The sequence below is a fragment of the Heloderma suspectum genome, chromosome 1, assembly GCF_057233095.1.
Source record: "Heloderma suspectum isolate Gila_16-S chromosome 1, 16-S_ref, whole genome shotgun sequence".
In the NCBI taxonomy this organism is placed as follows: domain Eukaryota; kingdom Metazoa; phylum Chordata; class Lepidosauria; order Squamata; family Helodermatidae; genus Heloderma; species Heloderma suspectum.
In genome coordinates this window covers 425,502,667-425,518,022 of record NC_139458.1, presented here as the reverse complement: position 1 = coordinate 425,518,022, position 15,356 = coordinate 425,502,667, and the positions used below count along the sequence as shown (strand labels likewise).

The 15,356-nt window shown below is 44.7% G+C and overlaps 1 protein-coding gene across 3 annotated transcripts in view; it reads left to right on the top strand.

Moving 5' to 3' along the window:
- Nucleotides 1-3,703: 3,703 nt before the first annotated feature.
- PNPT1 (polyribonucleotide nucleotidyltransferase 1) overlaps nt 3,704-15,356 on the top strand; it is a 43,670-nt gene continuing 32,017 nt past the window's right edge. The window contains exons 1-8 of one of the 3 annotated variants that reach the window (XR_014786986.1): nt 3,704-3,991; nt 5,207-5,267; nt 5,455-5,529; nt 5,756-5,861; nt 8,048-8,097; nt 9,778-9,841; nt 10,099-10,146; nt 10,790-10,903. Coding sequence is in view for 2 of the 3 variants with exons in the window: in XM_084829281.1 (XP_084685407.1) it covers nt 3,780-3,991; nt 5,207-5,267; nt 5,455-5,529; nt 5,756-5,861; nt 8,048-8,097; nt 9,778-9,841; nt 10,099-10,146; nt 10,790-10,903 (730 nt within the window). In the remaining variant the exon portion in view is untranslated. The remainder of the gene's footprint in view (nt 3,992-5,206; nt 5,268-5,454; nt 5,530-5,755; nt 5,862-8,047; nt 8,098-9,777; nt 9,842-10,098; nt 10,147-10,789; nt 10,904-15,356) is intronic. The other 2 variants (XM_084829281.1, XM_084829282.1) reach the window with 2 other exon arrangements.

The following is a 15,356-nucleotide window of genomic DNA, read 5'->3' as shown; positions in this document are numbered from 1 at the left end:
CTGCTTTCTACAGATCAACGTGCGTAAAAAGGCACAAGCACAAAGTCTGTGATGGATGGAAGGGAGACCTGGGCAGTTGGCAACCCAAAAAAGGAGATTAAGGCTTCAGTGCTATTTAAACTTGCTAAGGGAGAAATCCCATTCTAAGTAAACATGCATCGGTTTGGGCTGTATGTGAAACCCCCAAAGCCACACTTACAGCTTCAGCCTTATAAGTGAGGCCCAATGGGTTCAGCAGGATTTAATTCCAAGTGTGCAGAAGATCCACAGAAACCATGTCTGGATGCCTGTTCTGGGCAATAGTTCGCATTCCAGAAAACGGCCTGGAATGGCAACTTCCAAGTGAGCCAAATCAACCAAATTTATCAGCCACATGTAACTGCATGGGAGTGATATAATAAGCTACAGACCTGCCACAGAACCATGTTCCAGTACCGGTTTCAGGCAACAGTCTGTATTTTGTAAAATGGCCCGGAATGGAAACTTCCAAGTGAGACAAATCATCCAATCTCACCTGTCACTCATGACTGGATGGGAGTGATCCAATAAGCCATAAACAAACAGTACCACTCAATATTAGAATTAAAAGCCATCTTTAATGTATATTACAGTAATATAACAGAATCAAGCCCACTTCACAAATTACCGACGTCTGTCTTTAACTTTTAGCCCAAGTAACATTTGACTTCATCCAATTAAATTTCTCTATTGTTAAACCAGCATAATTTATATTCAATTTATATAAATTCAGCGTAATTTATATACATTCAATTTATTTATTTATTTTTAAAGCCTGCTGGATTAAGACCAAAGCTATCGCATGTTTGCTCAAGGTCCACAAATCCAGGTACCTGGAAGCTAGGTTGGTGCCTAAACTGACATGCCCCGTGATCAGTGATGAAGTTGCTGACATAATGACATGAATTATGCTTGCTTATAACTTACCCTCCCTGCATCCACATTTCTCCTAGGTCTTGCAGACCCAAATCCACACAACGAGGATGGCGTGACTGGGACCAGCAAAGATGCCTGATGTTGTCCTGGTCCTGCATTGCCTGAAGATGCATCTGAGCCTTACTCTATTGCTAAAGGAATCCTCCTGTGACTTGAGCCAGGCATGTTTGTTATTTACATCAGTAGCTGGCAGGATAGGTTAAACAAGAGGGAGACGTCTTCTAGCAATGACACAGATGCTTCATAAAGCAATATAGGATCAGGATAACATGGGGCATCTTTGCTGACCAAGGAAAAGTGTGGGTGCATGAAGTGAAATGAAATGGGCGTACATAGAGTGCGAACGCATGTTTGGTGTAACATGTGAATATAGTGTGAGATACGATCCTTGCATGTCCTTTCTCCATACAGAAAGTAAGAGCAAGGATTGGGGCCTTTGTACTGCATTTCTGCTTTCAGAAAGCTGGTGTGAGGTCCTGATCCTTCTGCTCCCCCCATTTGGGCATTCCATCTCCACTCCTCCCAAATTATCTGAGGGTCAAACTTCATGTTACTGTAAAGATGTAGCTAGGGTTTCTTTTTTTTACTCAGAAGTAAGCTCATGGGATGTCATATGGATCAGGACCCTATAGATCGGTGGGTAGGGGGCCTTAACCCTTTTTCCTATGCCTGCAATTTACTTTGGAACTGCATGCCTTTTTGGCAATGGAAATAGGAGGCTTGGGTAGGGAGGTATGAATTTTCTTAAATCCATTCCATCTATATTTCACGGATTGTCAGGCATCCTTTGTTTTGTTGTCCACTCAGGGACAGAACTGGATCTTTTCTACAAGAATTTAATTCATTCCCCAATGCACATTAGTGCACTTGCATGCACGCACATGTGTGCAAGTGGACATTTGCACAAATCCCCCACAAAAGTAAAAACCTAGACTGTAAGTCTGCTTGCTGGAACATGGTTTTTCTGGAGGGTTTATGACTCATTGCATCCCTCCCATCCAGTTAAGTGTGACTGGTGAATTTGGTTGATTTGGCTTATTTTGAAGTTGACCTTTGGGCCATTTTCCAGAACGTGGACTATTGCCTCAAACGGGTATCCAAATGTGGTTTCTCTGATGTTTTGTGGCTTATTGCATGCATCCCGTGTAGTTACGTGTGACTGGTGAATTTGGATGATTTGGTTCAAGTGGAAGTTGCAAAGGGCTGGATGTGCCTGATCTTGTCTGATCTTGGAAGCTAAGCAGGGTCAGCCCTGATTAGTACTTGGGTGGGGGATCCCCTGGGAATCAGGCTTCCTGCATTGAGCAGGGGGTTGGACTCAATGGTCTTGTAGGCCCATTTCAACCCTATGATTCTATGATTCCAGGCCGTTATTCAAAAATATGGACTATTGCCAGGAATGGGTACCCAAACGTGGTTTCTGTAGATGTTCTGTGACTTATTGCATGCCTCCTGTGCGATGGGTGCATTTGGTTGATTGGGTTCATGTGGAAGATGTTGTTCTGGGCCATTTTTTGACAATGTCAACAATTGCCCAGAACAGATACCAGAACGTGGGTTTTGTGGTAGTTCTGTGGGTCACTGTGTCTCTATCACACAGTCATGTGTGATTCGTGAATTTGTTTGATTTGGCTCATTTGGAAGTGGCCATTCTGGGCCATTTTTCAAGAATATAGACTATTGCCCAGAACATGTACCTGAACGTGGTTTCTGTGGAAGTTTTCTGGCATACTGCATCAGTCCCATTTAGTTATGTGGCTTATTGTATCAGTCCCATTTAGTTATTGTATCAGTCTCATTTAGTGACTGGTGCATTTGGTTGATTTGGCTCATTTGGAAATGACCGTCCTGTTCTGGGTGTATTCTGGGCATTAAGAGGTAATAATAATACAATTTTTCAAGGGTTTCTGTCCTAAAATATTGTTCTCAGGTATGTCTAACACATGCCACAGTGTTTGGCATGCTCTCTCTCTTTTTAAATAAAGAGGCGGTTCTGTTCCATTCTGGCTTTTACACCTTCCCACAATCCCAAACATGTCTACTCAGAAGTAAGTCCCATTGAGTTCGATTGGCTTTACTCCCAGATAAGTGTGCATAGGATTGCAGCCTTGATATGTTGCAGCACACACACACACACACACACGAGTCTAGTGCTAACTTAACTGTTAAGATTTATTATGGAATTCCTCCTCCACTCCATCTCAAGATAGTGATCATGCAGCCACCATCATTTCAACACCAAATCAGCTCTTTCTCTCTCCCGCTCTCCCCTTTTTTTGTAACATCTTGCCTGATGAAGAGCTCTGGAGATCTTGAAAGCGGGCACATTTGTGATCTTTCGCTTGGTGGCCTAATAAAGGTATTACACACCAATGTGGATTTTGGGATTTTGCTTATGGCCAACACAGCGACCTTTGCTTTTTCAGAAATGCCACGTAGAGAAACCTAAGGTTTCCCCTATTACTTTGCCAAAACTTAAGGTGCTCGAGCTCAGACTCTGCCGAGTCTCTCTCGTAAGAGGAGAGCGAGCGGAGGGAGAAGCCGCTCGCCTTCTGAGCGTTTCCTATTGGCCTAGCCGCGAGAGGGCGCCAGCCACTAGAGGGCGCGCACGCGCGGCGGCGCTGCCCTCGGAAATCGAAAGCGAACCTTCCGCGGCTTTCCGTCCTCCGCCCCGCCCACCCGCTTTCACTCATTCATTCGTGCCTCCCCCCGCCCGCCCCGTCTTCTTCCTTCAGGTCAGCCAATGGCGCTCGAGCTTGTTGCGGCGGGCCAATCAGCTCGCGGCTTAGCGCGAGGAGGCTGCTTCGCCGGGTGACTCTGGCGTCATGGCCGCCGCCGGCGCGAGGGGCCCTTCGTGGCTGAGGTGCAGCGCGCAGGCAGCGCGGCCGGCGGCGGCGGCGGCCTCCCGGGGACCCGGCGCCATGCGGCCCTGGCTGAGGGGGCCGGGCTGCCTGCGCCCGGCGCGGCTGGGGCCCGCGAGGGGCCTGTGGAGCTCGGCGAGAGGCCCTGCGACGGCGTCTGTGGATTTGGGGAGCAGGTGAGGGGGCGGCGGGTGGGGTTGGAGGGTCTCTGGCCGCCCCCCCGGCAGGTCTCAAAGCCTACCAGGGTCCGGCCCCGGAGTCCGTTTCCAGAACCGTAGCTGAGCTCCCGGGGTATGTGAAGTGGCCTCTGACCACGTGCAGAGTGCTTTCCCTCACCGGTGGGAAACTGCTGCCCTGAGAAATGGTAATAAAACAAAGCGTTTCTGAGCGTGTGCAGAGAATGCTTTGCCCTCGCCGCTATGCCGACCAGGGCTTTATGAAGCAGCGATAAGCAAAAGCGCTTCCCGCTCTGCGCGGAGGGCCTTTTCCTCGCTCCTAACGTGTGAAGTGACGAGAGCGCTTTTGAGCGCTTGGAGAGTGCCTTCCCTGTGGCTGAGCAGCCGCAGCCTTACGAAGCAGTAATGCGCAAGAGCACTTTCAAGCATGTGCGGAGTGCCTTGCCCTCACCACTGAGCAGCTGCAGCCTCTCCCCACACAGATTTAAGGATCGCGAGTTCTGGGGCAGGTGGCTTGGCTGCCAAGCTGGCTTGAACCCCAGGACTTCTCTCTTTAGAAATAGACTCTCCCTCCTGCCCCCTTGTGTGTTTTCCCTCAGGTCCATGCTTCTCCTCTCGTCTCAGGGTTTTGCCTCTTCTCTGCTATAGGCACTTTGTTCTCCCCTCCTTTTGAATATTGCCACAGATGTGTGGTGAGGAATCTCTGGCCACTGCTTGTCCAGTAATAACATGCATGCATTTATGTGATTTTGTGTAAAATCCCAATTTCCCCTCTTGCTTATCAAGGAGTTTGTTCTGTGGTGTGTGTTTTTGAGCAGAGAGTTCCTGTTAATAAGCCTCAGCCTTTGACCTCCAGTGCTGCGCTGTTTCTGTTTGCAGAAATATAGTTGGCTTTCATACAGCCCCCTCCCCCAAGAAACGTTGATAGTTTTAAGAACTTCTGTCCATATCTTTGTGTGCTAAACATACAATATTGAAATACATAGCCGAGAGCCCATCAGGTAACAGAGCTGGCTGCATTTTGTGTTTGGGCTGCTTCATGTGTTATGTTTGTCCTATATAGTACTTCCTTATAAGAAAAAGCATGAGATGTACATGTAGGATGTTGGGCAGCATCTTTCATGAGGTCACACAGATCATGGATGGATAACAGCATATATTGTATAGTAATAGATTAGAATTATCAGTTTAACTTCTTTTTTCCTTTTTTTCTAGAAAATTAGAAATCTCTTCTGGAAAACTGGCCAGATTTGCTGATGGATGCGCTGTAGTACAGGTAGAAAACTTACGTAAACTCAGTTTGTTCATATCACTGAGAGATGTTTCAGTCCTTGGGGGACATTCTGTGTGTCTTTTAGGTCAAGAAATATAACAGCTGTAAAACAGAGGTTCATCTCTCTCTGTACTGTGAACTAAATCAGCATTATTAATTCCTTTTCCTTTCTCTCTCTCAATAAATTAAGCTAGGTGATACAGCAGTTATGGTGACAGCAGTCAGTAAAACAAAGCCTTCTTCATCTCAGTTCATGCCTTTGGTGGTAAGTATTATAATGAGCAGTATTGAAGTACCACACATAGTGCTTAGCTGTGCATAGGATTACACTAGTTAGTTATAATGCAAATAATTTATACAAAATTCTAGACATTGTCTAGACAAGTCTTTCATAGTTCTAGGTGAACCAGATAAACTCTGGATTTATTATGATATCCTGTACTTAGTCTTAATCAAACAAAAAGGGAATTCTGTCTCTTTTGTTGCCTAAGGTTGACTATCGGCAAAAAGCTGCTGCAGCAGGAAGAATTCCTACCAATTATCTGAGACGAGAACTGGGTTCCACAGACAAAGACATTCTTACAAGCAGAGTAATAGGTATACACTATAAACCTGAGCTGTTCTTTTATACTATTGCAATGATTTATTTTATTTATTTATTAAATTTCTTAATTGCTCATCTGACCAGTCACCCGGCCACTCTGGGCGATGTACAATAATACAACAGTTTAAAAGAATAAAATTCCACATTAAAACATCGTATTTCTAAAAATACCCTAACCCACCCCAAATGCCTGCCTGAACAACCACGTTTTCAATGAGTGGCGGACGCTCATTAAAGAGGGGGCATGGCAGAGTTCCCTAGGGAGGGAGTTCCAGAGTGGGGGCCACCACAGAGAAGGCCCTCTCCCTCGTCCTCACCAGCCTAGCTGCCCTGGTTGATGGAACAGAGAGAAGGCCATCCAAGGCTGATCTTGTTGAGCAGCCTGTCTGGTGTTGCTGGAGGCGCTCCTTGAGATACACTGGGCTGGAACCATACAGAGTTTTAAAGGTCAAAACTAACACCTGAATTTGGCCCGGAAAACAACTGGTATCCAGTGCAACTCCTTCAGCACTGGAGTAATGTGATCACGCTGGCGCCTGCCTTTAATCAGGTGAGCCGCTGCGTTCTGCACCAGCTGCAATTTCCAAACCATCTTCAAGGGTAACCCCACGTAGAGCACATTACAGTAGTCTAGACGAGAGGAGACCAGGGAATGTGCTACCAATGGGAGCAGATGGTTGGGAAGGTAGGGGCACAGCTGCTGTATCAGATGGAGTTGGTACAGCGCTGTCCGGCTCACAGCTGACACCTGAGCCTCCATGGACAGCTGGGAGTCTAAAATGACCCCCAGGCTGCGGACCTGGTCTTTCAAAGGTAGCCATACCCCATTCAACACCAGGTCAACATCCCCCAACCTCCTCTTGTCTCCTACCAAAAATACCTCGATCTTGTCAGCTTATTCCTCCCCATCCAGCCACTCACCATCTCCAGACAGGGATTCTACACCCCACCTTGGTGAAGATTTGAACAGAAGGTAGAGCTGCGTGTCATCTGCATATTGATGACACCACACCCCAAACCTCCTGATGATAGCCTCCGGTGGCTTCACATAGATGTTAAATAGCATTGGGGAGAGGATGGAACCCTGTGGTACCCCACAAGTGAGCAGCCACGGGTCCGACATCTCCACTTCCAGCGCTACCCTGGGATACCTGCGAGAGAGGAAGGACCGGAACCACCATAATACGGTGTCTCCAATGTCCAACCCCTCCAGGTGGTCCAGGAGGATACCGTGGTCAACGGTATCAAAAGCCGCTGAGAGGTCGAGGAGAACAAGGAAGGAGCTTTCGCCCCTATCCAAAGCCCTCCTCATATCATCCACCAAGGCGACCAAGGCTGTTTCTGTCCCATGCCCAGGCCTGAAGTCCGATTGAAATGGATCTAGTTAATCGGCTTCTTCCAAGTGTGCCTTCAGCTGCATCGCCACCACCTGCTCAATCACCTTGCCCAAAAATGGCAGATTCAAAACTGGGTGAAAGTTGTTCAAGACTTGGGGATCCAAGGAGGGCTTTTTTAAAAGTGGTCCCATCACTGCTTCCTTGAGGGCTGGTGGCATCACTCCCTCCTCAAGGGAGGCGTTCACCACCACCCTGATCCCCTCACTCAGCCTCTCTCTGCAGCTCATAATGGGCCAAGATGGGCAGGGATCAAGTAAGCAAGTGGTTGGCTTCACAGATGAAAGCACCTTGTCCACTTCATGACTTTCTTGATGTTTGAAAAAGGAGGGTTTGCAGTTCCTCCAATTGATGAACTTGCCTTTAGGATGCTATGTATCTTAGGTCATCCAGCCTGATCCTAAGCATGCCTACTTGGAAGTAAGGGAGAGGGCCTTTTCTGCAGCAGCCCTGCACCTCTAGAATGGACTGCCCCATTGTTGTAGGCTTTTAGGAAGGCTCTGCAGACATATCTGTTTTCTTTGGCCTCTTCTTGATTGTATTTTATTGGACTGTCCTTGGTTTTAGCTGCAATTGTGGGTTAGATTTTAGTACTGTCTGGGCTGGGTGTTTGTTATTATTGTTGTGTTTATTGATATCAGTATTTACAGTTTTATTATTGTATGGGATTTTATTATGTCAGCCTTCTTCAGAGGGCTTTTGGCCTTAAAGAATGCCTAGAACTTTAAAATAAATATAATATTCTTTTTATAAGAAATCTTCAAATATTTGATGCTGTTTTGCAGATCGGTCAATTAGACCACTTTTTCCAGCAGGCTACTACTATGATACACAGGTGGGTTACTTTGGTCACTTCTTACTTGTGTGCCATTGATGGTAAATAACCATTAAATAACTGTTTTTTGTGTTACTGTTACTTAAAACATGTGGGCAATTTCAGTCTGTTGATAAAGCCTGACCTTCCTGTGAGAGACAGTACTAAGAACATAAGAAAAGGCTTGCTGAGTCAGACCAAGGTCCATCTAGTCCAGCATTCTGTTCACACAGTGGCCAACCAGCTGCCTGCAAGAAACCCACAAGTAGGACATGAGCACAACAGCACCCTCCTTCCCATGTTCCTCAGCAACTGGTGTACCTCTGATATTGGAGTTAGCTTATAGCCATCAGGACTATTTTATTTGTTTATTTAAAACATTTGTATTCCGCCCTGTATCAATAAGATCTTAGGGCGGCATACAGATAACATCAATTTAAACAGTATAAAACAATAAATAATTTAAACAGCTAAAAACATATTAAGCCGTTAAACAATACCAATTTTAAAACCTAAAACAATAAAACAGTTAAAACAGTGTGCAACTTTAGGGAATTCAACTAGCCCTCAAAGGTTTTGGTGAAAAGCTATGTTTTAACTTGGTACCGGAATGAAACCAATGTCTGTGCCAGTCAGGCCGGGGGGGGGCAATTCCACAACTGGGGTGCCACATCAGAGAAAGGTAGTACCCATCGATAGCCTTGTCCTCCATGAATTTGTCCAATCCCCTTTTAAAGCCATCCAAGTTGGTGGCCATCACTACTTGTGATAGTGATTTCCATAGTTAAACTGTGTGCTGTGTGGATAAGTACTTCCTTTTATCTGTCTGCAGCTCCCACTTATCAGCTTTATGGGATGACTCTGGATTCTAATATTATGCGAGAGAGAGAGAAGCGTCTCCCTGTCCACTTTCTCCATGCCATGCATAATTTTGTACACCTCTAGCATGACTGCTGTCACTGGCCTTTTTTCTGAGATAAACAGTTCCAAACATTGTAACTCCCCTCATAAGGGAGCTGCTCCAGCCCCTTGATCATTTTAATTGCTCTTTAGTTGTTGAAGTAGTCAGTTGCCTTTTACAGTGTGATAAAAAATGGTGTTTATATGCAGTACCATCAGGTAAAAGCATGCTCCATTCCCCTGTGTAAAACCTGGGAGGACCCAAAAGCTTTTATTAAGTGGAAGCTGTTCCTCTCAGTTTTTTAAACAAATAGTGTAAAGATAAATAACATAAATACTAAAAAAAAAAAATCAACAACCCACACAGTCGAAAATAAATTGCAATAATGAAATATTTAGCAGTACATGTAAGGGGGTTTGACCCCAGTCAGAGCAAATGGGGAAACCTAAAGAAAAAACAGATGTTGATGGGACAATAAAAAGAACATAAAGATGGGACCAGCTGGGCTTCCCTGGGTTGGCAAGGATTCCACAAGGAATCAACCACCATAAGGTTGGTGCCATAACTGTGAAGGCTCCGCCGCACCTAAATTGGAAGGGGGAACTCAGAGTAGGATCTTGGATTTTGATCATGGAAGAACATACAGGAGAAGGCAGTCCTTATCTAAATGTGACTGAAGTCCTTGTATTTACAGTCAAATTGTTTTATATAATTAAATAATTTCCATAAATGCACAGTCTATCATATCTTGAATGGCATTAAATGAAACTATACAATTTTTTTTTTCCCCTTTGCACCAGATCGTTTGTAATCTTTTAGCTGTAGATGGTATCAACAATCCTGAAGTACTGGCAATCAATGGAGGTAACACCTTTTTGTAAGCCATTTCCCCATCCCCCAGAATAATTGGTGTTAACAAAACATTATAAACAGTTTCAAGAAACAAATCTTGAAGGGAGGGTGCTTGAAGGGTGGGTGCTGTTGCACTTGTGTCCTGCTTGTGGGTTTCTGGTTGACAGCTGGTTGGCCACTGTGTGAACAGAATGTTGGACTAGATGGACCCTTGGTCTGATCCAGCAGGGCTCTTGTGTTCTTATGTTCTTCAATGTTATTACTTTTAGCTTCCGCAGCCCTTGCGTTGTCAGATATCCCATGGAATGGCCCTGTTGGTGAGTAAAGATGTTAATGTAAATTGGGGTGAAATCCAACATTGTATGATGACCTCCCCTCAATCTATTCCAGAGGGTCCCCCAATCCTCCAGAGCAGATTTTGAAGTGGGGGAAGTGCCCACCTCATTCTACTGATGGGAGCAGTTCCATCAGTGGGAAAGATGTAATTGGGTACCACCCTTGGTTTTTAAATCATGACACAAATATAAGAACAAAGTGTATTGTTTCCCTTCTCCCTGGGTGGGATTGTAAATAGCTAGTTTTAAAGCAATTGGTACATTGACTATTTCAGAATATACGAAAAATGGGGAAGTAGTTGTAATATAAAACGTGTAATGAATCATCCAACTGCTAAGAGATGTTCTACTTGTAAGTCAGTTTGTTAACATCTAAGATCAGTTTTCCCAAACATATAATGTATGGGGAACACACATTTTTCTGGTTTACAGTGAGACTGCTTTACCAAGTGAAATCTCTTGAACAGCTAACCTGACAAGTACTGTGCAACTCTCTCAAACTGTATTAGTCTGTTAAAAGCACTTCTGAAAAGTACTCACATTAGCTCTTGAATTAGCTTTGTCTTCAAAGCTAATTCAGAAAGCTAACTGATGGAATATGTTAATTTATGGAGTTTCTTCTTAGGTGCCGTGAGAGTAGGACTCATTGATGGAGAAGTGGTTGTTAATCCCACTCGAAAAGAAATGTCTTCCAGTACTTTAAATTTAGTGGTGTCTGGAGCTCCTCATAGCCAAGTTGGTAAGTGATTAAAAGTAGCGTCAAGGGATTATTTGCATGTGTGCGTTGGCAATTGCAGATCAAAACACTTAGCTAGGCCCTGCATATTGCCTCAGATACCTTCCAACAGAATAATTCTCAATTCTCGCATTGAGTGTTGAGGGACAGGGTGATGTGCATATATAGTGTCCCAATTTCTTTGATTTTAACTTGCTCATGGAGTTTTATTGGATTGAAAAACTGCAGGTAGGATACCTTCTTAAAATCATTGGTACAGCAAATAGTTGTTGTGTACATGCTGAACTATTACTGAGATTCATTCTTTATCATACATTGTATTGTGCTTGTATTGGTGAAGCCGCACCATGAACAAAGATTGTGTTAGGGGACAAGAGAAGTAGTGGGCAGGCGAGAGTACATTTAAGGCAAATTTTGGGGTGGGGTAGGGACCTGGTTAGAAGGGAGAGTGGAGTTAGAATCCATGGGGTTGGATTTAGAGTAGGAAGAAGGGGGAATCAGTGGCATTTGGGATTGAAATGGGGGTGGGGGAGAAAGATGGCAACGGAAACAGCATGGGAGGGAGGGAGGAGATTCACCCATGGTCCATTGATTGTGTGGACATGCAGGTATCCACAGATCTTGGCTTAACTAGCTAGTCTGCCAAAATGTGTGGTCACTACCAACCCTTCAGAGACACTCTTGAGTGGCAAGGAAGGTTATGAGTATGATTATTTCATGGATTTTTAAAGCTACCTTTCAGAATAAGTTATCCCCCCATGGTGATTTACAGTAGTCAATAGTACTGAGCCACAATAGGCTTACAAAGCAGAAAAGACATCTGAGACCAGGACAGAACACCTTAAGGCAACCAGCTAAAAAGTATTTCCCACCTTTGATGAGCAGCTGCGGTTTTAACCATGGCAACTATTTGGACAATCTCCCAATTACTCTGTTGAATTTTGAGAGCTGCGGTTTTGCCCATGGTTCTCGATTTGACTAATTCCTGTTGGAAAGAGGGGTGAGAGAGATTTTTTAAGAGCAGAGAGATCAAGGCTTGGAGAAACGTAGGAATAGGCCTTCATATGTGCAAGATTGTTTGATGCTACAGTCATCCGCTTCCATTTACAAAAGATATACTGAGCATCTGAGTTTGACCCGGTTCACATGTAACAGTGGCAAATTGTGGGTTAATTAACCCAAGATTTGCCTGGCACATTTCGAGGCCATTTTGAATATTCCCCAATTGGCCTGATCAGGGGTTGCTACATGATGTCCGAACCTAGACACTGTAGGTTAATCGTGGGTTAAAGAAACCACAATTAACTTACTGTGACATGGTTTGCACATAATGGCAAGCCACCGTGTGTGAATTTCCTTATAGTGCTTGCCATTTTGCATTTTGAAAATTCGAGCTGCAGCGGGGCACAGCACAGCTTGTCATTATGTGCAAACCTGGCGAGGGTTGGTTGTTGCAGTGTTAACAAGCCACCCAGAAAGGTTGCCTGCTCTCATAAAGCCCACTGACAGGTATCCCTTTCTTCTCACCCATGTGGGAACAAATGATACCGCCAAGTGGATCTACAAAGAAATCACGGCAGACTTTGAAGCTTTGGGAAGGAAACTCAAGAACTTTGGGATCCAGATAGTTTTCTCATCCATCCTTCCAGTTGTTGAAGAGGGATAGAAAGGGAAAGAAAAATACTCCGGGTGAATGACTGGCTACGGAGGTGGTGCCGGCGCAAGAGATTTAGATTCTGGGACCACAGGCTATACTTCCTGGAAGATGGGCTGTTGGCAAGGGATGGGTTGCACCTCACAAAGGCTGAGAAGAATGTGTTTGGCCACAGCATGAAGAACTTCATCAGGAGGGCTTTAAACTGAATCCTGTGGGGAAGGGAGATGTAAAATTGGGGGTAACAATGAACAAAGGCTCACGCACTGCAGCTGAGAGAACAGCTGTAATAGTGCCCAATAATAGTCTTCAGAAACATGTAGCCAGACTATGAAGCATATGGTCTTTGATGTATATATACTAATGCCCAGAGTATGGGAAACAAACAGAACGAACTTGAACTCTTAATACAAGAGGGAAATTATGACTTGATAGGTGTAACTGAGACTTGGTGGGATGACTCTCATGACTGGAATACAGCAATTGAAGGATGTAACTTGTTCAAAAAGAACAGGAGGAACAGAAAGGGAGGTGGGGTTGCACTATATGTGAAAAATACACATCTCTGCACAGAAATACAGGAGGTTGAGCTTGGTAGCCCCATCGAAAGCATCTGGATCAAAATAAATGGAGCAAAGAATAAAAGGAACCTGGTGGTCAGAGTCTACTACCGGCCACCCAATCAAGGAGAAGATGAGGATGAAACTTGAAAAGCAAATAGCCAATGTTTCAAGGAAGCATGATGTAGTAGTAATGGGAGACTTCAATTTCCCCAATATTTGTTGGGAGACAAATGCTGCAAAACACGGCCCCTCCAGGAAATTACTGACTTGTGTGGCGAATAACTTCCTCCTACAGAAAGAAGAGGAAGGAAGTAGAGGATTGGCTATTCTTGACTTGATCTTAACCAACAGAGATGACTTGGTGGATAAAGTAGCAGTTACAGGAACTCTGGAGGAAAGCAACCATGTTATACTTGAGTTCTTGGTTCTAAGGGAAGCAAAAGCCGAGTGTAGTCAAACGCATACCCTGGATTTTAGGAAAGCTGATTTTAATAAACTCAGAACAATGATGAGTAAGGTCCCATGGCAAGTGACTCTAACGAGAAAAGGAGTCCAAGATGGGTGGGAGCTTTTAAAAAGGAAATTCTCAAGGCACAATTACAAACAATTCCAACAAGAAGAAAAAGTAGAAGACAACAGAAGAGGCCAATGTGGCTTCACAAAAAGCTTAGAGATGACCTGAAAACAAAAAAGGACACATACAGGAAGTGGAAGGAAGGCCAAGCTACAAAGGAAGAGTACAGGCAGGTAGCACAGAATTGCAGGGATGGCGTCAGGAAGGCTAAAGCTGAAAACGAGCTGAGGTTAGCGAGGGATGCTAAAGACAACAAAAAGGCTTTCTTCAGCTACCTGCATAGTAAAAGACAGAGGAAATAAATGGTTGTTCAGCTATTAAATAAGGATGGCAAAATGATGACAAAGAAAAGGCAGAAGTGCTCAATTCCTACTTTAGCTCAGTCTTCTCCCAGAAGAGGGTCTATCAGCCCCCTGGCAAAGGCGAAGTACAGGCTGAAGGGCAGGATTGCAGCTTGAGATCAATAGGCATATGGTCAAGGAACACCTAATTACTTTGATTGAGTTCAAATCTCCAAGGCCAGATGAACTGCATCCTAGAGTAATAAAGGAACTGGCAGAAGAACTCTCAGAACCACTGTCCATTATCTTTGAGAAATCACGGAGGATGGGTGACGTGCCAGATGACTGGAGGAGGGCTAATGTTGTCCCTATCTTCAAAAAGGAGGAACCTGGGAACTACAGACCAGTCAGTCTGACATCGATCTCTGGGAAAATTCTGGAGCAGATTATAAAGCAATCCATCTGTAAGCACCTTGAAAACAACACAGCGATTACTTGAAGCCAACATGGATTTGTCAAGAACAAATCCTGCCTGACAAATCTGATCTCATTTTTTGATCAAGTAACCTCCCTTGTGGACTGTGGGAATGCTGTAGACATAATATACCTCGACTTCAGCAAAGCTTTCGACAAAGTGCCCCAAGATATCCTGATGAGCAAACTAGCTCAAAGTGGGCTAGATGAAACAACGATCCGGTGGATCCACAGTTTGCCAAAGAATCAGACTCAAAGAGTGCTTATCAATGGGACCTTCTCAAACTGGGGAGAGGCAATGAGCGGGGTTCCAGGGTACTGGAAACTGGTCTTGGGCCCAGTGCTCTTCAACATTTTTATGAATGACTTGGAAGAGGAGGTGCAGGGAATGCTGATCAAATTTGCAGATGACACAAAATTGGGTGGGATAGCTAATACTTTGGAAGACAGACACAAAATTCAAAGTGATCTTGATAGACCGGAGCGCTGGGCAGAAAACAACAGAATGACATTTAATAGGGATAAATGCCAAGTTCTGCACCTCGGAAAAAGAAACGAAATGCACAGTTACAGCATGGGGGATACGTGGCTCAACAACACGACAAGCGAGAAGGATCTTGGAATTGTGGTTGATCACAAGCTGAATATGAGCCAACAATGTGATGTGGCTGCAAAAAAGGCAAATGCTATTTTGGGCTGCATTAAGAGAAGCATAGCTTCTAAATCCCGGGAAGTACTAGTTCTCCTCTACTCAGCACTAGTTAGGCCTCATCTGGAGTACTGTGTCCAGTTCTGGGCACCACATTTTAAGAAGGATGCAGACAAGCTGGAGAGGGTTCAGAGGAGGGCAACGAAGTTGATCAGGGGACTGGAAACAAAGCCGTATGAGGAGAGCCTGAAAGAACTGGGC